Here is a 23,015-nt window from a genome sequence, read left to right as displayed (position 1 = left end):
TTTCAACTAATACAATAGAATTAAAAAATCTTGCAGTCTGGAATTGTGCAGTGACTCTAGGTAGCCATCCCTATAACCTGTTAGGCCAAAGCTTGATGGGAACTTAACAGTGGAGAGATCCTCATGGCATCACTGAAAATGGGACAGTTAAAATATGTGAGCAAAATCAATCAATCAATAAATAAAAATTAAAGGGGACCAGAGTTGTGACACAGCAGGCTAAGCTGTTGCATTTGTGTGAGGAGTGGTTCAAGTCCTGGCTATGCCACTTCCGATCCAGCTCCCTGCTAATGCACCTAGGAAAGCAGCAGAACGTAGCCCAAGTAATTGGGCCTCTGCCACTCTGGTGGGAGTCTAGGATGGAGTTCCTGTTTAGCAACTCTGGGCTAGTCCCCGCTATTGTGGCCATCTGAGGAGTGAACCAGTGGATGGGAGATCTCTGTCTCTCCCCTCTTCATCATCACTTTGCCTATAGTTAATAAAATAAAAAATTAATGAGTGGTAGAGCAACATAACTTCATACCATGATGAAGCAATCTAATTTAGAATATGAGAACGTCCTTCAGGTCATAATTCCTGATTTCTCTTAACAACATTGGAAAAGAAATGGATATGGGGAGCAGGATATGTCTGTAGATTGAAAGAGACTTTGGAGACCTAACTAAATGCAAATATGAGTTTGCATTCTGGTTCAGACTAAAAGGACATCATAAATACAAAACTGGAAGAAAATACAGATGCCTGGCATCTGGGATTTGCTTTAAAATAATTGGCACGGGTGGGGGGAGATAAAGTGGGTAAAGATAGTTCGTGGGTAAATTATTGAGCTGAGTGGTCAGTATACTGGTTTCTCTATATATGTTTGGAATTATCAGTAATAAAAGTAAATGAAAAGACATCATTGAGGCAGTCAAAAAAATAAAAAGAGGTTATTGATTTTTTTTGTAAGGTTCTAGTGCTGTTTTTCTTAATAGGTCTTACTTGAAATACATATTAAAGTATATGTAGGTCAAGTGGCATGTCTAGAGTTTGTATTTAAGGATGGTAAGAAGTGTATTTGTGCTGTGTGTATGTTACCTGGTAGGACTGGTGGGATCAGAGACAAAGGAAACAAAGTTTGTTAATATGTTGGTGGTTATTGAAGCTATTCTGTCTACTTTTGTGTGTGTTTGAAAATTTCCATATATAGGCTGGCGCCCCGGCTCACTTGGCTAATCCTCTGCCTGTGGCGCTGGCACCCTGGGTTCGAGTCCCGATTGCTCCTCTTCCAGTCCAGCTCTCTGCTGTGGCCCGGGAATGCAGTGGAGGATGGCCCAAGTGCTTGGGCCCTGCACCCTCATGGGAGACTAGGAAGAAGCACGTGGCTCCTGGCTTTGGATCAGCGCAGCATGCCGGCCGTAACCGCCATTTGGGGGGTGAACCAACAGGAGGAAGACCTTTCTCTCTCTCTCTCTCATTGTCTCTGTCTCTCACTGTCTAACTCTGCTGTCAAAAAAAGAAAAGAGAAAATTTCCATATATAAATTACAAAGTCAGTCTGTATTGGTAGTTTGAGGATACTTCACAAAGTTCATGGAAAAGTGAAATTAAAAGTTGTTTATTTTTGTGCATAATTTTTAATACATAATTTTCCATGAACTTTGGAAGATCTCTTATATGCATAGGTTTCAAGAGTTTTTCTACACACTATCTGAAGTACCCTGTATTAAGGAACTAGTGGTAATTTTAAAATTTAGGAGGAACTATAAAGGAACATGATTGCAGACTTTTGTCATAATTGTAAGGAAGGTAGGATGTTGTTACAGCGTGTGTCATAAAACATTTCTTTTACCGAAGTGTTAGACTAACAAGTTTTCTACTGGTGCTTTTTAGCAGTGCTTATTTAGAAAGATTTGTCCCTCCAGTCCACTGTCGGATGAACTTGGTTTTATTTTTCCATTAAAAATTGTTATAAATCTGTGAAGGCTAAACATTTACATGCATATATTTTAAGATTTATTTATTTTTTTATTTGAAAGACCAAGTTAGAGAGAAAGATCTTCCATCCACTGATTCACTTCCAAAATGGCTGCAACAGCTGGGATTGAGCCAGGCCAAAGCCAGAAAGCCAGGAACTCCACCCAGGTCTTCACGTGGGTGACAGGCACTGTTTTCCCAGGCACACTAGCAGGGAGCTGGATCAGGTGTCGAGCAGCCAGGACCCCAGCTGGTGCCCATATGGGAAGTCAGTGTCGCTGGTGGCAGCTTAACCCACTGCACCACAGTTCTGGCCCTCAAACATGTATATTTTACAAAATTCCAACCACACCCTGTTCTTGATAAGCAGGTCATTGATGATGGGGTGGTACTGCTGATGGTTAGGGGAAGGATACAGCTTAACAGATGAATCAGAATTACCATTGAGCCACACTAGTGGTTTAGAGAATAGATTGAAAATACTTCAGAAGATTAGGACTAATAACCACACGTGGTTGTGAGGTTAACACTTTATTCTTACATTTGCTGTTAGCCTGCTTGCTCACATTGCTCACTTCTCCTCTGGCAAAAAAATGTCTTGTGACTCAAATTCCAATATACAGAGTTCATGTTGACCTAGTTCATGAGTTATTTTTATCGTCTTGGCAGATCTTGTGCCATTGTTCTTATTTGGTTGACCTATCAGAGATACCAGCAGACAGAATTCTCTTCCAAGCCAAAAATAGGCAAAATGAAAGTTTCAAACAAAGTTACCTAGGCACTGGTGTTGATATTCCTTCTGCTTGTTGCTCATTAAATCAGCTCATAGAATGATTGTAGGAAGACTTGTTTTTCCTGTTGCATCTCACATGAACAAATTTAGTTGGCTAAAACCCTCCAGACAGACCCAGACACATTATTCCAATTTCCATATTGAGATGTAAGTTAATGGGGATGTGTTTGAATGCTCACATTCCATGTCAGAGGGCCTGTGGCTGAGCCCTGGCTCTACTCCTGATTCCAGCTTCCTGCTAATGCACACCTGGGAGGCAACAGTGATGGCTCAAGTGTTGCATTGAGTTTCTGGGCTACTAACTTGGGCCTGGCCCAGTGCTGCCTGTTAGGGTATTTAAAGAGTGAACCAGCAGTGGGGGCACTAGCACTCTCTCTTCCCTTCATTCTCCTCCTTCTCTTCTTTATCATAGTTAGTTTTGTCTTAACTCCTAATGATTTTCAAAATTTTGTTAAAAGTTGTAGGACTTCCACCTGATTACTGTCTACTGCTTAAGAAACAATGGAGAGTATTCCCAAGTTGTAGGTAGGCAGTTCCTTAGCCCTGCTGTATTAACACCACTGATGATGTATTTCATCATTGCTGAGGTACATATTTCAATATCATTGAAATCCAAGAATATCTGAAAGTTGATGATGACCAGGTAATAGCTGTGATACATTTTCACTGTGTATACTTGTTCAACTTAGATGGTATTCCCATAGCATAATGGTTAGCTACATCCCCTCTTCCAGCAGATAATTTAAGGACATTTTGAGGGAGGAGCCTGAATCCTGGCTGTTGTCTGGAAAACTTTCATTGATATTTCTCATAAAATATAATTTTATCAGTATTAACACAGTTAAGGATGTCAGACTTAGGGAAACCTGAGAGATACCAGTGGAATGAATATGGATTTAAGAAGCGTATTTTATCTCTCCACCTCTCCCTGCATATAGGAGAGTATCATGTTGGACAAACTTGCATTGATGACTAAATGAAAAGTGATTCAGCAGATACTTCTTTGTTCTCAAAAGGAATAACTTAGTTCATTTTGCTTTTATTTCTATGTTGTGTGTAGAGAAATAAGTAATGGATAGACTAAATTGTATCACTAAAGTTCTTCTGAGCATTTTTTTTTTAAATGTATTTGAAAGGCAGAGTTACAGAGAGAGATAGGGAAACAGATCTTTCATCTGCCAGTTCCTTCCCCAAATGGCTGTGACAGTGGGAACAGGGCCAGGCCGAAGCTAAGATCCCAGAACTCCAAAGATGATAATTTCTTGCTCAGAAAATGTAGTGGGTAACAGTTTTGTCAAATGATTTTGGTAATTGCTTTGAAATTTAATAATTCCTTCCTCCTTTTAATTCCCAAAGTTTGCTCTTCCTCACCCTCATCCTCACCGCGCATGCTGCTTACAGTGGGGCCTCCTCAGATGAGTCATGAAGAAGGGTGATGTCGTCTCTAAAGCTTGGTTTCCTATTTTTAAGAGACTCAGACAATGTGGCAAGATGCCACTATCTTTAGTTTAATGATGGAACATGGATTTTTTGTCTTCTAATTTTCTGGACTTAGGTGATTTCCAGGATGAAATAAAAATAACTGAAGAATAGCAGAAATTAAGGACGATCTGTGTCTATTTTCGCTAAGATGATTAATCACCTACAGAGATTTTAAACTAATTTTTCTTTCCTGTGATTGTAGGGTTACGCACCACCACCTAAAAATGGAATTGAGCAGAAGCGCCCTGGGCGGCCCTTGAATATTACGTCTTTAGTTAGGTTATCCTCCGCTGTGCCAAACCAGATTTCCATCTCTTGGGCATCAGAGATTGGAAAGGTAAAAAAATCCTTTTTGAGTAGTAGGAGGGTAACTCCACTGGGAGTTGGTTTTATTTATTTTTCTTCTTAGCCTAGTTCACTCAGCTTTTCATGTGTAAACTCTAAAAAACACTAATATTCAATTTGTGGTAACTGGAGATTCTTAAGGTTAGAACTTTTTTTTTTTTTTTTTAAAGGTTAGAACTTTTAATTGTGAGATTACCCAAATACTGCTTTGAATTTTCCTGATAGTAGTTTCATCATTGTTTGTGTGTGTGTGTGTATTTGTGTGTGTTTAGTATTTTAACAAAGCTTTCAGTGATGAGTGCTTATGAAAAGGTACAAAGACAGCATTGTCTCATCTGTCTTTGGGGAAAATGGTTGAATATGCCCATGTTGTGATTTGGAATACTCTGGTCCAGCCTCTACATAGATAGCATATGTCAGATAGTGTGGGCATCTTGCTTAAAAAAAAAAAAAATATTTCCTTTATACATTCAGGTTGATGAACTTGGCTTTCTGCTGGTTCTTAGCTTCCAAATGAATTATGTATCACTTATGGGATGTTAATCAGGGAATTTACATTTTAGAATTGTTTATTTAATGAAATGGTGGGGAAAGATTTCAGTTAATTTCTGAACATCAACGTTAATGTTCCTATTTCATGGAAATACAGGGAAAATATTCATGTTTTGTATGTGGAGAAATTGAAGCATGCATATGTACATAGCAACACTGGATAAGTAACAGATTTTTAACTAAATGATTGTAGATACTAGAGATAATTTTGCAACATAATGGAATTAATAGTCATTTCTTGTAATTAAAATAATTGACTCAAAATCCATACAACATATTGGATGTTTAGATATTTGAAGACTTTTAAATGTAGTATTTAGGCAATTTGATTTGGCAGCAATTAAAGTATTCTGTTTATTGTAGAATCATTTGTATGGAAAAGCATACACATAGTGCAATGGTAAGAGGTTATTTTTTTCCCCAGCATTTAGGTTAAAATTATATTTAATCTCTCCATAACTCAATAGCTAACAAAGGTTGCTTTATGCCAGATCTAAGAGATATGGGATTGGATGCTGATATTTTCTGGCCTTGCCTTTTTTTTATTTCTTCATGTGCCTTAGAGTGGCTGCCCCTTCCTCATTAAAATGGCTGTTTGGGAACAGGAGTTAATTTGCCAAAGTTTTCTTCAGAGGAAAACTTAAACTGGGTTTGTTTGGGTGATTTGCTCAAGGCCATGAAGCAGGTGGTTTTTTTCTGCTAGAATTAAAACTTTAAAACTATGTCTTCAAAGTGTTAATTCAGACTACTAGACTTTGAATTTTTTCTGCAGTAAAACCTATTTTTAAATGAAATTATGAGCTCTCCATTATATAAAATAGTTGAAAACAGAATGATTCTGGTTAGAAGTAGGCATGGAAGGGTACATTCTTCTTGGTGGCCCCTAAGGTAACCAGTTTTGCTCGGTTAGAAACATGGTTTGTTTTTTTGTTTTTGTTGTTGTTTTGTTTTTTTTTTTGACAGGCAGAGTGGATGGTGAGAGAGAGAGAGAAAGGTGAGAGAGAGAGTGGCCAATGGCCACTGCAGCTGGCGCATCTCGCTGATCTGAAGCCAGGAGCCAGGTGCTTCTCCTGGTCTCCCATGCGGGTGCAGGGCCCAAGGACTTGAGCCATCCTCCACTGCCTTCCCGGGCCATAGCAGAGAGCTGGCCTGGAAGAGGGGCAACCGGGATAGAATCTGGCGCCCCGACTGGGACTAGAACCTGGTGTGCCGGCGCCATAAGGCAGAGGATTAGCCTGTTAAGCCACGGCACTGGCCAGAAACATGGTTTGAAAACCACTGATCTAGGCAGGGTTATCATACCAGTGGATACTTTAAAGTGATACGTGATTGCAAAATAGGTTTAAAATGATTGAGCTTTTTATCTTTCCTGAAGTCATGGAGTCGATTTTGTACCCTTGCCAGACATTGACCATACTGTGGAACTTATTCTGATTTTTATTTTTAGAAACCAAAGTTTCTTATATAAGTTTCTTATGTCAATAGAATATTAATTCTCATCTTTAATACAGGTTATCTTTCTTTGTAGAATTACTCCATGTCCGTATATCTTGTACGACAGCTCACTTCAGCCATGTTATTACAAAGATTAAAAATGAAAGGTATTAGAAACCCTGATCATTCCAGAGCACTAAGTAAGTAATGTTTGTAAGAGCATATGAGGCGCTGAATTGGGGAAAAAAGAAATAACTAAAACCTCATGTACACACCAGTATTTATCATATTGGCATCTATTCATTAGCTTACAAGCTAACACTACCTGGTGAATAAAGTCACAGAAACGTTACTGCGTGTGTAGTTTTCAGCTGTCAGAGACAGTGTAAGAATATTTTTGTCTTTTCTGTTTACAAACTTAACAATTAAAAGAGTAACGAATGTGTGTTAGAGAAGCGGGGACACTCAGCTACTGCTACATCCTAGGTTCCTGTCTTCATTTTGTTCTTAGGTCCTAACCAGTTTCTGTTTTGAAACTCTTCCTTCCTAGCAGTTGTACTGTTAAGGAGAAATTTTTAAAAATTGGTCAAACGTGCCATCTAGAGTTTGTGTGTTCATAATTGTTTAGCTTAATATTGGGAGTTTTAGGATTTGTTTTCAGTACATTATGTAATGATTTCTATTTAGTTGGCCTATTAAGAGTGTTTGAGAAATTTTAAATTTTTAAAATAAGATACTATATATCTGTAATTCTGTTCATATTTCAGTGTTAATTTTTAAAAATTTTGTTGTTTTTCCCTTTTTAAAGTTAAAGAAAAACTTACTGCAGATCCTGATAGTGAAATTGCTACAACTAGCCTTCGGGTATCCTTGATGTGCCCTGTAAGTAAAGCAACAAAGCATTCTGGGGAATTATGCTATTTATAAATGATTAATTTTCTTGTAAAAGTAAGTTTGGGAATTAGCCATAACATTATGATAGAATTCTCAACTCTGTCTTTTTCCCTTTTGGAATTTAATGGTTCAGCATTATAATTTCTATTGTCCACAGAATGACTATGTAAGGAGAGACCCAAAAGGATATTTTTGTAGAAGATAACTTTAGGTTCAGGATAATGTCATCATTAATGCAATAGGTAATGCATAGCTAGCAATAAACATACATTAAGAGCTGACTCCTTTTATCAGTATAAGTGGAACTGAAAGAGGATAAAATGACTGGGGCCCAATAAACACTAATTTAGGGCTTTGGCTTAATGAGTTAGGATGCATAGAATGTCTTTGTAATGCACGTTTCAGTTACAGAGTAATTTGTATTTTATATCTCTTGGATGAAGAATCAGGCAGCAACTCTGATGGAGGCCTCCCATGTACTTGGCATTGAGCTAATTACACGAAACAATTCTGAAGTCTGGTGAAGAAGTCTTTGAAAGTTAATCTAGTTTGAGAGAGAAGACCAACTCCCGAGGAAAGGCAGCAGATGCCCTCAGCACCTGTGCAGAGATGGGAGAGATTAAGAGTAGTGGGTGAAGGCTTCTTTAAAAGGGAAACCTTGCCCTATGAGAAGAATGAGCAAAATCTGTGGAATGAGAAATTTTTAAATGGAGTTTTTGGGGTGTTCACTGAATGCCCATGGGCCATTGTGAGAAATGCTTGTTTTTTTGAGTGGATAAAAAATTGTGTCAGAAAGAAGAGTGAGAAAGGAATGATTTGTGCTTTCGCTATGTCCTGCTTATTTAACTGTCATAGCAAACCCATGTGGAGGGGTGAGACCCGAGTGGTAGATGAGGAGAGAGAGACTGCAGGAAGTTGAATAACTTAGATCACAGCGTTAGTGATAGGACAGGAATACAGATTTTACTCTTCTGATATTCCAGTTCTCTTTCAGAGAACCATGCTGCCCAATTGGGTTGAAATAGAAACATCCTTACTGTAAGGGCACCACCTCTCTACTACCAAGAATTTTTTTTTTTTAAACGAAGCGGGCTTTTTTTTTTTTTTTTTTTAATTATGTTTTTTAATCATCAGTAACCTAAAAAAACACCTTGGCTTTATTGAAAGAATAGAATTTTGTGAAATTGAGATTAGCAGCTGGGAACCCCGTGGTTATCAAACCCGGGAGAAGGCTTTCTCACAGCAGAGGAGGAGTGAGTGCCCTGGGGTGGATTTCGAGGCTGGGGACCTGTGTTCAACCCCCACCTCCTCTGTCCTCAAGCTCCATGCAGGTTTCAGGCACGAGCTCCATGGGGGGGCCTCACATCACTTTTTTCTTCCTTTTTGTGTTAAGATTAAATTTGACTTTAGTTGAAGCAAGTGAAATTGCCACTTTGGTGAAAAAGAGTTGAATCTTGGCAGTTTTTATGATTTAACCCTAATATGTTCAGCAAACGCTAATTACCGACTGTATTCTGATTGTAGTCACTGGGGAGGGAACGCGTCACCTTTATGTCTTAGTATGCCACACTAGTGCATCAGGAAGAAAGTGCCGCTGCACAGTGTACCTGCAGAGTTCTTCAGTTGCCCAGGGCCATTTTCTCTGTCTTATTTCCTTGGAATCTGGTTTTCTTCCTTCTACATGGGAGCAACAACAAAAGGCACAATGACCAAACATAGAAAGGATTCTCAGGTGCTGGCACCGTGGCACAGTATCCTCTGCCTGTGGTGCTGGCATCCCATTTGGGTACCAGTTCTAGTCCTGGCTGCTCCTCTTCCAATCCAGCTCTCTGCTGTGGCCTGGGAAAGCAGTAGAGGATGGCCCAAGTCCTTGGGCCCCTGCACTCGCAAGGGAGACCAGGAAGAACCACCTGGCTGCTGGCTTCAGATCGGCTCAGCTCCAGCCATTGTGGCCATCTGGGGAGTGAACCAGCGGAAGGAAGATCTTTCTCTCTGTCTCTCCCTCTTACTGTCTCTACCTGTCAAATAAATAAATAAAATCTTAAAAAAAAAAAAAAAAGGATTCTTAGATTTTCAATAATAGTGAAAACAGTGTGTTAGAGTGGTTAATATTCTCCCTCAAACAGGAGAGCTTTAAAAAATCAACTTTTTAATGATGTTAAATTAAGAAGAGTGGTACCAGACAGCTTTCTGTTTGTTTGAAGTTCATTCAGTGTTTCTCAGCTTGTGGATGAGACAAGCAGGTCTGTTCCTGAGACTTACCTTTTGTGTTTCCTGAGCACTAAGAGTAGACCAGATAGTATTTCTTTCAGCTGTTTTGATCACATTTGATGGATGGCACAAGTTGATGATAAAAGGTAGTTTGTGAGGAAGAGACAGTCCTAGTATCAGTTGGAAAAAGCAGAATGGAGTTCCTTTCAGCTAACTGGAACTAATACAGGATCTGATGCAGTAACAGGAAATGAGAAAGGAAAGATGGGGCCCAGGCACTTGGAAAGAAAAGAGGTGAACTCTCTGGGTTTACGTGGCAGAAGCAGGAGAAATGCTAGCCTGGAGTGCTGAAGTACTGCATGCTGTATCTCGCAAGATGTTTGTAAGATGATTTACCACAAATGTCTGGGTAGTGGAACCTACAGAGAAGAATTTCACAGTGGTTATTGAAGAAGTACTTGATTGATCATGTGTAATTATATTTCTGAATGTGAATTTTTTGTGGAAATCTACCTTCATGACATCAGCTACTGATTTTCAGTCTGTCCTGCAGAGTTGGGCTAGGTAGCTGGGAAATAGAAAAGGAAAGCCAGGTTTGATTTTTACCTCCTGAGACTCTGATGTCTTTTTTAAAAAATCTGATAAAAATAATTTGAAACCACCATTCTGGGCCATTTTAATTTACAACTCTTAGTAACTAGATTTTTTTTTTTTTAAAGATTTATTTTATTTATTTGAAAGACGGAGTTACAGAGAGAGGTCTTCCATGTGCTGGTTCACTCCCCAGATGCCTGCAAAGGTTGGAGCTCTGCCGATCCAAAGGATCCAAAGCCAGGAGCCAGGAGTCTTTTCCGGGTCTCCCATGAGGGTTCAGGGGCCCAAGGACTTGGGCCATCTTCTACTGCTTTCCCAGGCCATAGCAGAGAGCTGGATCGGAAGAGGAACAGCCGGGACTAAACCGGCGCCCATGTGGGATGCTGGTGCTCAGGCCAGGGCTTTAACCCTCTGCGCCACAGCACCGGCTCCAGTAACTAGTTCTAATTAGTGTAGAGAAGGTGAATATCAGTACAGATACTGCCTGCTTAACATTTTCTAAGAAGAAAGTGTTATACTGCTTCGATACCGTTTCATTTCATAAAAGCACTAAATTTCAAAGTGTCATTAGTTAAATTAGAATTTAGCACATTCAAATCTTTTTAAATAACTTGGCTTAGTCAGTATTAGGAAACCTCCCTGATTTTACTAGTTATTAATAAATGCCTCTTTTTCTTTTCACGTATTTGAAAGGCACACTTAGGAGAGAGAGGTCTTCCATCCGATAGTTCACTCCCTACATGGCCCCAGTGGCTGAATTTGAGCTGGTCTGAAGCCAGGAGCTTCTTCCAGGTCTCCCACATGGGTGGTGGGGCCCCAGTACTTGGGCCATCCACTGCTGCTTTCCCAGGCTTATTAGCAGGGAGCTGGATCCAATGTGGAGCAGCTGGGACTAGAACCGGTGCCCATGTGGGATGCCGGCACTGCATGCAACAGCTTTACCTGCTACACCACAGCGCCAGCCTCAATAAATGCCTTTTTAAGGAGTGCTCCCTAAGTCTTGTAAGACACTACAGTTATATTTAGGGTCAACAACTTCTGCACATTCCTGAGTGTTTTCACTTCTGTATGCTGTGGAGATTTTAAGGGTCTGATAGGTGAGGTGAAAATGGCAAGGGGGAAGAAGGAAAAGAGAACAGTTGGCCCAGGGATCTGTAAGGGTCTCACAAATTCTTAGAAGTTGTCCACAAAGTTGAGCTGTTTTTATAATAATAACACATAATTTTTTTTTAAAGATTTATTTATTTATTTGAAAGAGTTACAGAGAGAGAGAAGGAAAGGCAGAGAGAGAGAGGTCTTCCATCCACTGGTTCACTCCCCAACTGGCCGCAATGGCCATAGCTGTGCTGATCCGAAGCCAGGAGCCAGGAGCTGCTTCTGGGTTTCCCAAGTGGGTGCAGGGGCCCAAGGACCTGGGGTGCCTTCTGCTTTCACAGGCCATAGCAGAGAGCTAGATTGGAAGTGGAGCAGCCGGGACTCGAACCGGCACTCATAGGGGATGCCGCCGGCACTGCAGGCAGTGGCTTTACCCACTATGCCACAGCGCCAGCCCCCCATAATTTTTTTTGTTGGGTTCTATTCTGTTCTGAGTGTATACTTGGAAAGTAATGATGGCATTGCTCTGATGGCTAATGTAGTGGATGTTTGTATACTCTTGTCTTTTTAAAATATCCATTTTAATATGTTAAATTGATAAGTATAGCTCAGATACATTAACCTTTTTTTTTTTTTTTTTAAAGATTTTAATTATTTGAGAGGTAGAGTTACAGACTCTGAGAGGGAGAGACAGAAAGAAAGGTCTTCTTCCCATTGGTTCACTCCCCAGATGGCCACAATAGCTGGAGCTGAACCGCTCTGAAGCCAGGAGCCAGGAGCTTCTTCCTGGTCTCTCATGTGGGTGCAGGGGTCCAAGCACTTGGGCCAACTGCTGCTGCTTTCCCAGGCCATAGCAGAGAGCTGGATCGAAGGGGAGATAGCTGGGTCTCGAACCATATGGGATGCGGGCGCCGCAGGTGGAGAATTAATCTGCTGCACCATGGTGCCAGCCCCCAGATAGATTAACTCTTTAAGGCATGCTCGCTCGCTCTCTGTTTTTTGTTTTCAATTTAAGAGGCAGAGAGAATACTACCATCTGCTGCTTCACTCCTTAAGTATATGCACAAGCCAGGGCTGGACCATGCTAAAGTCAAGACCCAGGAACTCAATGCAGGTCTCATGTGGGTGGCAGAGACCCAGCTGGTCAAGTCATTACCAGCTGGCTCCCTAGGTCTGCTTTAGTAGGAAGCTGGAATTGGGAGCCAAAGTCAAGTATCAAGCCCGTGTACGTACTTCAGCCTGGGGGCCCATCCCTCAGGTTCTTGCTTTTAAGAGGATGAAGGGCGGCCGGCACTGTGGTGTTACAGAAATCCGAGGTGGGAAGACTCCCTATGTTCAAACAAGCACCAGAGACAGTGGAGGACTGAAGTAGTTTATTATGCCAGCAGGCTCAGCTGGAATCATTTCCCGAGAACTGAGCGACAATTCCAAGTTTCTTAGAATATTTATAGGCTCATCAGCATCATACCTTAGCTATGACAGCATTGATGGGTTTAAATTGCAGCCTACGTGACTTCGGACCATGCTTCCAATGGTCGGTGGGCCTGGTATGTTTGTAGAAGAGATACCAGGGGCAGATTTATTAGGACAGATTTGTGACTGGAGTTTACAGAAGCAGAACTTGGGACTTTTTCCCTCCGTAGAAGAGGTAACAGCGGACATTGCTTCACTAGTTAATTGCAAGCAGCCACTTTTCAAGGTCTGTGTTGGAGGAGGGGTCTGCTTCTCTTTCTTTGTCTCTGGTTGTGGCCCTATTTCCTCTACAGTGGCACAGCAGGTAAAGCCGCTGCTTGCAGTGCCAGCATCCCATTCAAGTCCCAGCTGCTCCATTTCCAATCCAGCTCTCTGCTACGGCCTGGGAAAGCAGTGGAAGATGGCCCAAGTCCTTGGGCCCCTGCACCCATGTGGGAGACCTGGAAGAAGCTCCTGGCTTCATATCAACACAGCTCTGGCCCTTGAGGCCCTTTGGGGAATGAACCAGCAGATGGAACATACCTTTCTTTCTTTCTTTTCTTTCTCTCTCTCTCTCTCTAACTCTGCCTTTCAAATAAGTTAATAAATCTTAAAAAAAAAAAAAAAAAACAAAACACTGTATTAGAGCAAAAAAGGATAAAGGACTTCTGAAACAAGACTGAGAACTGGTAGACTATAAAAACCATGGTATGCTTAGTTAGAACATTATTTTTCTTTTTTTTTTTTTAAATATAAATTTATTTGGAAGACAGATCTTCCATCTGCTGATTGGTACCTTGGCGAGTTTGCACTCTGCAGCCAGAGCTGCTTGGCCTTCTTAGCCCTGCCATTTTCTGACTCTGCTAGTCAGATCACTTGGCAAATTTGTGCCTCAGTTTCCACATTTAAAGAACGGGGGAGATAATATCATCCTTCTAGTGTACTTGAGTTCATATGAGTACTTTATATGAAGTACTGTGATACTGACTAGGCTAAATTACTTTCTTATTAAAATCACAAAATAGCCAAATGTTTGTTTTAGAAGACTGAAATTACTCATAAAGGGGGAAAAAAGAATCATCCTAAAACCTCTATTGGCCAGCCAGAGTTTCAAATATAATAATTTTTTTTTAATACTCTTTTTGTGTGTGTGTGAGATCTATTTATTTATTTGAAAGGCGGAGATGGGGAGAAAGTGAGAGAAGGAAGGAGAGAGAGAGATTTTCCATCCGCTGGTTCACTCCCTAAATGGCCTCAATGGCCAGGGCTGGGCCAGGCTGAAGCCAGGCGCTTCTTCCTGGTCTTCCATAGAGGCATAGGGGCCCCAGATACTTGGGCCATCCTCCACTGCTTTTTCAGGTGTGTTAGCTGGGAGCTTGATTGGCGGTGGAGCAGCCAGCACTGCAGGTGGAGACCTAACCTTCTGTACCACAGTGCCAATCCCAAAGTGTAACAGTTTTGCTGTGAGTTCTTCTAGACCTTATAATACATTTAAAGATCCTCCTTCACTACCTTCTTTGCTTCCTTTTCAGTCTGTCTTCATTTGCTGTACCATCTGATCAACAAATACTGAGCTAGTAGTTTGCTAGGACAGTGAGAAACAGCTAGAACCTGTCCTAGTGAAGCTTAAAGCTAGTGGGAAAAGCAAATTTTTAATAAAAATAATAGCTGAGGGCAAACATTTGGCATAATGATTAAGGTGCTTGTTGGGACACCATATCCTAATGTGAGTGGGTTTGTATCCTGACTGCTCACAATTCCAGCTTCCTGCTAATGTGTACCCTAGGAGGCAGTATGTGACAGCTCTGGTTTGGCCCCTTCCGCCCACAACTGAATTGGCTTCCTATCTCCTGGTTTTGGCCTTGTTCAGCCCAGCCCTTGTTGATAGGGGCATTTGGGGAGTGAACACACATGATAGCTCGCTCTCACTCTCTCTCTCTCCCCCACTCCCTCCCTCCCTCTCTCTCTCTCATGTATCTGCCTCTCAAGAAAAACAACAATTTTTTCTTAAAAAATTAACAGCTAATTATAAATGGAGATATTTTCTCTAAAGGAAATAATATGATAGGAGTCATTGAAGTGTTTTTCGGGAAAATTTGGTGTCATCAAGTCTGGATGTTTTGTGTGTCTTGATGTTGATAGTCCTCTATCAGTTGGAATAAAACTGAACAGAGCACTATAGTTATATAGAAATACATTGAAAAATTGACAGCTTTTCTTACATGAAAGGAGAACTTTTTCATGAACATGAGAAATATTTGCAGCTCATGTCACACATGAAGCTGAATTTTCTAAAAAGTTCTTTTTTTTTTGGACAGGCAGAGTGGACAGTGAGAGAGACAGAGAGAAAGGTCTTCCTTTACCGTTGGTTCACCCTCCAATGGCTGCCGTGGCCGATGCACTGCACCGATCCGAAGCCAGGAGCCAGGTGATTCCTCCTGGTCTCCCATGCGGGTACAGGGCCCAAGCACTTGGGCCATCCTCCACTGCCTTCCCGGGCCATAGCAGAGCTGGACTGGAAGAGGGGCAACCAGGACAGAATCCAGTGCCCCAACTGGGACTAGAACCTGGTGTGCTGGCGCCACAGGCAGAGGATAAGCCTAGTGAGCCGCAGCGCCGGCCTAAAAAGTTTCTTTTTTTTTTTTTTTTGGACAGGCAGAGTGGATAGTGAGACAGAGAGAAAGGTGTTCCTTTTGCCGTTGGTTCACCCTCCAATGGCCGCTGTGGCCGGCGCATCGCGCTGATCCGAAGCCAGGAGCCAGGTGCTTCTCCTGGTCTCCCATGCGGGTGCAGGGCCCAAGGACTTGGGCCATCCTCCACTGCCTTCCCGGGCCACAGCAGAGAGCTAGCCTGGAAGAGGGGCAACCGGGATAGAATCCGGCGCCCCAACCGGGACTAGAACCCAGTGTGCTGGCGCCACAAGGCAGAGGATTAGCCTGTTAAGCCACGGCGCCGGCCAAAAAGTTCTTATAAATAGATAATATAACCTAATAATCCTATGAAAATTAGAAAGGTTTATGAATCAACATTTCTTAAAAGCACAGGTGACTCTTAGAATTAAACGAAGAAGCTCAGCATGGATGAGTGTTTGGCATGGTGGTTGAAGCACTGCTTGGAATGCCCAGATCCCATGTTGGAATTCTTGGGCCATGACTCTGCTTCCTGCTGATGCACACACTGAGAGGCAGCAGGTGATGGCTTGAGTGGTTATGTCTGCCACTCACGTGGGAGCAGTGGATTGAGTTCTGGGCTTCTGGCTTCTACATGAACCAGCAGATGGGAGATTTCTGCCTTGACTCTTCCTCTTTCTCTTTACCTCTCAAATAAGTAAAAACCAAGGAAAAAAATTATGGATTGCCGTATCTTCCTTTTTTTAAAAAAAGAGAGTCTTGGGTATGACTTAAAATAAGGGAAGCATAGTTAACAACTCTTGGGGTATTTTTCATGTACCGGATTCACAAAGGTCAAACAGTTCACTAGCAATGTATTGACAAGGGCAAATGGAACTGAGCCCATTGGTATGTATGTGTTGGTAGATCAGTCAAACTGTGGAAGACAGTTTTCCATGTGCTTTACTTTTAACCCAGAAATTTCATGTCTATGAATTCATGGTGTAAATTCTTATTACAGCATTGCTTGTAGTTAAAAAAGGTTGGAAAAGTCAATTGTTTGCCTCTAGTATACTGGCTAAATAAATTACAGTGTCTTTATATAATACATGTTTTTATGTACTAATATGTAGTCACCAGGTTACTTGACAATTAAAAAGAATTGTATTATATGCCAACACTTGCCGGCAGCTTTTTAAAAAATATACGCTTGATTCATGCGTCTAACATCTATGAAAAGACATGCAAGAGGTGGATAACAGTGACTCCCTCTATGCTAGGGAAACTGGGGACCTGGTGAGAAGGAGTCTTGTTTTCATTGTATAAATATCTTTTTCTACCTGTGGGTTTACATGCTACCTATTTTGAAAAAGTGAAAGTTGGGCATATAATAATCTTTGGGAATAAATTCTGGTTTGTAATTTGTCATTTTGATCATTTCTGTGGCTTCTTCGGACATTTAAGAACTGACTGTTATTTTAAGGCTTAGTTCTCTTTCCCCAACTAGTTTTCCATGTTCTGTTTCCTTGTACTGTAGTTAGGGAAAATGCGGCTGACAATCCCATGCCGTGCGGTGACCTGTACACACCTACAGTGTTTTGATGCTGCCCTTTATCTACAAATGAATGAGAAGAAGCCTACTTGGATTTGTCCTGTGTGTGACAAAAAAGCTGCCTATGAAAGTCTAATATTAGATGGGTGAGTATATCCCTTTTAATGGCTGTTGGCTATGTCTTCATTCAGTATGGCTTAATATAAATTCTGCTCTAGAATGAAGTCCAGATGCTTGTTTTCTGTTTTCTACTTATACACAATCTGATTTTTAAACTATGGTCATACAGATCAAGTGTCCCGTGGTAGAAATATTTGGGACCAGATGTGTTCCAGAGTTTGGAGTTTTTAAAAATTTTGCTGTGTTTGACAAACTACTGGTTGAGCATCCCTAATCTGAAAATCCAAAATCCTAAATTTTATTTAACATACTAACACATTAAAATTTTTCTCTTTTAAAAAAAAAAAAAAAAACGATTTATTTATTTGAGAGGTAGAGCTACAGACAGAGGGAAAGGCAGAGAGAAAAATCTACCACCCACTGGTTCACTCCCCAAATGGCTGCAACGGCTGGAGCTGAGTTGATCCTAAGCCAGGAACCAGGGTCTTCTTCCAGGTCTCCCACAAAGGCACAGAGGCCCAAGCACTTGGGCAGTCTTCTGTTTTCCCAAGCCATAGCATAGCAGAGAGCTGGATAGGAAGAGGAGCAGCTGGGATACAAACCAGCTCTCATATGGGATGCTGGCACCGCAAGTGGAAGCCACAGTGCCAGCCCCTATAAAAATGTTAAATGTTTTATGGGATGCCATGTTGTGTTTCAGACACATATACATTATATGTAATATTCACGTCAAGGTGAGAGTATCCATCTCATCAAACATTTGTCATTTATTTGTAATGAAAACATTCAAAATCCTTTCTTGTAGCTTTTTTGAAATATGTAGTACCCAGATCCAAAATTTTGTGAGTACTCTGTTGGTGCCCCCAAAATTTCAGATTTTGGGTTTTCAGATTTGGGGTTCTTGTCCATAATGTGATTTTTGCTGGGGTCAGACAGATGTATACTTTATTTTTGCTTGCAAAGATGCTTTATGAAAGCACATAAGAGGTTATTCTGCTTTGTAGAAAAGAGGAAAGTTTATCTAGAACTTCTTACAGCAGCAGTTATGATCTGTGCAAAAAGCAGAGGAAATGTTAGGGTTGGTAGTTTTTTTTTCAAACTAGTAGGTTCGAAATAGGAATCCATGCCCTGGTTTTATGGCTTCAGAGCCCAAACCTTTAAGCATGTGTCGCACCTATTTGTAAAATGATATTGAACTAATTTTCAATAAGTGAGGTCTCATTTTTTTTTTCTGGATAATACTTTTGTATACCAACACTAAGATTTAAAAAATATAATTATGAAAGATTAAAAATAGTCAATAGAGTCCCATCCTATGGTGTTAACTTATTTATGTGTTACAAAGATTGAAATACCACTTTACATAATGATTTGTATATATGTATGATTTTCAGTCAGTATGCAGTGAAAAATATATTTAAAGATAATTGTAGTGCATTTTCCAAAAGTTTGTTTGAGGATTGGCATTGTGGCTTATCAGGTAAAGCAACCACCAGCAGCACTGGAATCCCATATGGGCGCCAATTTGAGTCGCGTCTGCTCCACTTCCGAACCAGCTCCCTGCTAATGTGCCTGGGAGATCAGCAGAAGATGGCCAAGTGTTTGGGCCCCTGCACCCACGTGGGAGATCAGGATGAAGCTCCTGGCTCCTGCTTCAGTTCATCCCAGCCCTTGCCCTTGCGGCTGTTTGGGGAGTGAACCAGCAGATGGAGGTCTCTCTGTCCCGTCCCCCCCCCTCCCCGTGTGTGTGTGTGTGTGCACATGCGTGCTCGAGAGAGAGAGATGCTACCTTTCAAATAAATAAATCTTTTTTTAAAAAATGTATGTGGAAAGGAACAGAGCATTGAATGAAGGGGACTTTCACCTTTCTAAATTTTTTTCTGGGTTTTTATGTAATATTTTTTAGCTTAACTTGAAATAATTTCAGACTTAGAAGTACAACAGTAGCACAGAAAGCTGTGTAACTGATGTGTCAGTTAACACTCTGCCATAGTTGCTTTAGCATGTTCTCTTACTATAGAGATATATATTTATTTTTAGCATGTGTTTGGAGTGTGTATAGCAAAAAGGAGATTGATTATTACTATTTGTAGAATTCTTTCAAACCATTTGAGAATTGTGTATGTCATGTCTCTTTGCCATTAGTATTTTGAGGATGTATTTCCTAAATTCCTGAAATTCTTTATTACTGATTTCTGTTTTTTCTATTTAAGTTGATTTGTGTTATGAACATCTTTGAAGGTGACGTTTTGTGTGTGGAATTTTCTTTAAGTTCTTAGAAATGCTGAATCAAAAGATATGTATAACTCTAAGACTCAGTTTTATAATTGAAATGCATCACAGAAGGAGTGAATTATTTTACTTTCTCCTGCTTTTGTCCACTTTTCAACTTTTATCAGCCTTATATAACTGTATTAAATATATTTTTAAATGTATGCCTATTTTCTGATTGAAAAAAAAGCTCATTGGTTAATTTCTGCTTGTATTATATGAATTATGGATATTTCTTTATACATTTTTAATTATCTTTTACAAATTGCCTATTAATGTCTATCTTTTTCTCTCACTTTTTCCTGTTTATCTTTTGAGTTGTTCATCTTTTTCTTAGTGATTTATAAATCATCAGCATTATATACTGAGGATATTATGACCACAAGTGCCAAGTGAATTTTTCCAGTTTGCATTTTATTTATATTTATTATGCCTTTTTATTTATAAGCCTTACATTTTTGTTTTATCAAGTTTGTCTTTACTTTTTGGATTCTGCCAGATGTATTTGGAAAGTCCTAGAGTTTATATTTAGACATTCACTTGTTTTTGTCAAATGCATTTTGTGTTTTTTTTTCCTCCTTACTCATTCCCTCATGAATTCGTTGTATACCATGCTTATTGAATACCTTTTTTGAGTCAGATACAGGGTCTGTAATGGTGAACAGAACACTTCTGGTTTGGGAGACAGTAAAAAATTGTATTTTAAGTTCCTAAAGAAAGTAAAGAACAGCTCTCTGTGAAGACAGTTGGGGATGGGCAAGAAACTCAAGGGTGGGGAGCAGATGATTACGTTAAGGTGGAGATCACCCCATTCTACCCTCCAGCTTGCAAGTTAGTAGTCTCATAACGTATCGAGTAATCTCTCCCATGACTTACGATAACTGCCTGTGTCCTGGTATTCTTACATATGTGAGTTTTAATTTCTGAACTGTATTCCATTGATCAGTGTGTTGGGGGCTGTTGCAAAACTGTTTTGATCATTTAGCTCTAAGATATGTCAATTATTTTTATGCCATCATTTTCTCTTGAATAAATGTGTTCTCAAATTACATAAAATATTCCTGTTGGATTTTATTTTGATCGGAGTTATGCTGTGTTTTCAGTATAATTGGAATAAACATCTTCTCATGAAGGAGATATTTATTTCCTTAACTTTATCAGATTTGTTGAGGTTTAAGAATTGTATGTAAGTAATATATTACAATTTCTGTAGATAAGTTTTTCTTAGAATTTTATATGAATGGAATCATAAAGTGTATACTTCCTTTGATTTTCTTTCTTCAGCATAGTTACTTTCTTTTTCTGTATTATGTATGTATCAATATATCAACGTATATATCTGTTTCTGTATGTATGTATCAATATATCAAGTATATATCTGTAGTTCATTTTTATTGTGAGTTGTGCTCCACTGCCTAGATATACTGTAGTTTATCATTCACATATTGATGGGTTGAATCTGGATTGGGGTTGTTAAAAATAGAGCTACTGTGAAATATCCATGCTCAAGTCCAAATGGAATGCCTGGCCACATGCCATGTGTATACTCAACTTTTTAAGAATTTGCAAAAGTGTTTTCCAAAGTAGTTGTCCCATTATCTATTCTCACTAGCAGTATTTGGGAGTTAAGAGTTGCTCCATGTTGTCTTCAACATTCAGTATGGTTAGTCTTTTTACAGTTTGACTTACTGGTGATATTTCTGGTGGATATATTTGTATATCACTTATTATTGATTGTATCTAGCATCTCTTTTTATGTGTGTGTTCTCCGTCTTTTTGGTGTCTTTGTTAAAGTGCCTGTCAGACTTCTGCCAGGTTTTACACTGTGTTGTCTGTTTTTATATGACTGAATTTTGATTTTTTTTTTTTGTATATTCTGGATATAAATCAGGTACATGCTTTGCAAATATTTCCTGCTGTTATATTTTTCAGTCACTTAACAGTGTCTTTCATGTAGCAGAAGTGCTTAATTTGAATGAAGACCAATTTATCAAATTTTTTTAAAATGAATTGTGCCTTAAGACATTTTCCCCTAACTCAAAGTCACAAGGATTTTCTCTTTGCTTTTCTTAAGGGTTTTATAATTTACTTTTTACATTTAGGTCTGTCATTCATATCAAGTTAATTTTTTTTTTTTGACAGAGTTAGAGACAGAAAGGTCTTCCTTCTGTTGGTTCACCCCCCAAATGGCTGCTACGCTGGCACACTGCGCTGATCCAAAGCCAGGAGCCAGGTGCTTCCTCCTGGTCTCCCATGCGGGTACAGGGCCCAAGCACTTGGGCCATCCTCCACTGCCTTCCTGGGCCACAGCAGAGAGCTGGACTGGAAGAGGAGCAACTGGGACAGAATCCAGCACCCCAACTGGGACTAGAACCCGGGGTGCTGGTGCCACAGGCGGAGGATTAGCCTAGTGAGCCGCGTCGCCGGCCCATATCAAGTTAGTTTTTTGCATGATATAAGATAAAGACCAAGGCTTATTATTTCTTTTGCTTTATGGCCTTGAGATTGTTCTGTCATCATTTATTAAGAAGATTGGTTTTTCCTTATTGAATTGCCTTAGCACTGTTTTCAGAAATCAGTTGACCATATAAATGTTAATCTGTCTGTGTATTCTGTTCTGTTTATTTTTTTTCTATTTATTGCAATACTTCACCCTCTGGAAACCAAGTAATCTGAGTCTTACAACTTTATTCTTTTCCTGTATTTCTTTACAAACTTTAGAATCAGTTTGCCAGGGTTGTCTTTTGGCACAGCACTTAAGATGCCTATATCTCATATTGGAGTGCCAGAGTTTGAGTCCCTGCACCACTTCAATACTAGTTTTCTGCTAATGCACACCCTTGGTAGGTAGCACGTGGTGTCTCGAGTACTTAGGTCCCTGCCACTCATGTGAAAGACTTGGAGCTGAAGATTCCAGGCCTCTCAGCCTGACCCAGCCCCAGCTGTTGCGGGCATTTGGGAAGTAAAACAGTGGTTGGAAGATCTCTCCCTGCTTGCCTGTCTGTCTTGTTTCTGCCTGTCTCTCTTCCTTTCAGATAAATAAAATTGGGGGAAAAAATTCAGTTTGTCAGAAAAAGTAATTGCTGGCATTTTGATTTGTATTGTGTTGACTCCGTAGACTCAGTGTTGAGTCTCCTGATCCATGAACATGTTATATTTAATCAAGTCTTGATAATGTTTTATAGTTTTCAGTGTATTTTGTATGTCTTTTGTCAAATTTATCCCTAAGTGTTACATTATTATAGATGTGGGTTTTTTTTTAATGTCTGGTTGTTAGTAAATAGAGCTATAATTGAGTTTTGTACATTGTTCTTATAGAATTTTCTAATCTGATGTCTTTGTCTTGCCTTTTTGCACTTATCCATTATTTTGAGTACTGTGATGATGGAGTTTCAGATATTAAACTAACCTTGCATTCTGAGAATAAATCCCACCTGATTGTGGTGTTATCTTTTTTGTTTTGCAAAGCTTTCTTATAATGTCCTTGTCTGGTTTTAATCTGTAATAATGCTGTCCTTATAAAGTGAGTTGGAAAGTAGTAATATTTCTTCTTGAACATTTGGTAAAGTTCCTTGGTTAAGATATGGGTCATGGAATTTTCTTTATAGTTAGATTTTTTTAACTACAGAAGCAGTATCTTTGATAGACATGGGGCT

The 23,015-nt window shown here is 39.9% G+C and overlaps 1 protein-coding gene across 10 annotated transcripts in view; it reads left to right on the top strand.

Moving 5' to 3' along the window:
• Positions 1–23,015, top strand: part of PIAS2 (protein inhibitor of activated STAT 2) — a 106,913-nt gene that overhangs the window by 58,348 nt on the left and 25,550 nt on the right. For all 10 annotated transcript variants that reach the window (XR_009866823.1, XM_062201622.1, XM_062201624.1 and 7 more), the window contains 4 exons: positions 4,433–4,567; positions 6,656–6,761; positions 7,370–7,443; positions 16,954–17,114. Coding sequence is in view for 9 of the 10 variants with exons in the window: in XM_062201622.1 (XP_062057606.1) it covers positions 4,433–4,567; positions 6,656–6,761; positions 7,370–7,443; positions 16,954–17,114 (476 nt within the window). In the remaining variant the exon portion in view is untranslated. The remainder of the gene's footprint in view (positions 1–4,432; positions 4,568–6,655; positions 6,762–7,369; positions 7,444–16,953; positions 17,115–23,015) is intronic.

The sequence above is a fragment of the Lepus europaeus genome, chromosome 9 (assembly GCF_033115175.1).
Source record: "Lepus europaeus isolate LE1 chromosome 9, mLepTim1.pri, whole genome shotgun sequence".
NCBI lineage: Eukaryota > Metazoa > Chordata > Mammalia > Lagomorpha > Leporidae > Lepus > Lepus europaeus.
This window is presented reverse-complemented; position numbering and strand designations above follow the sequence as displayed.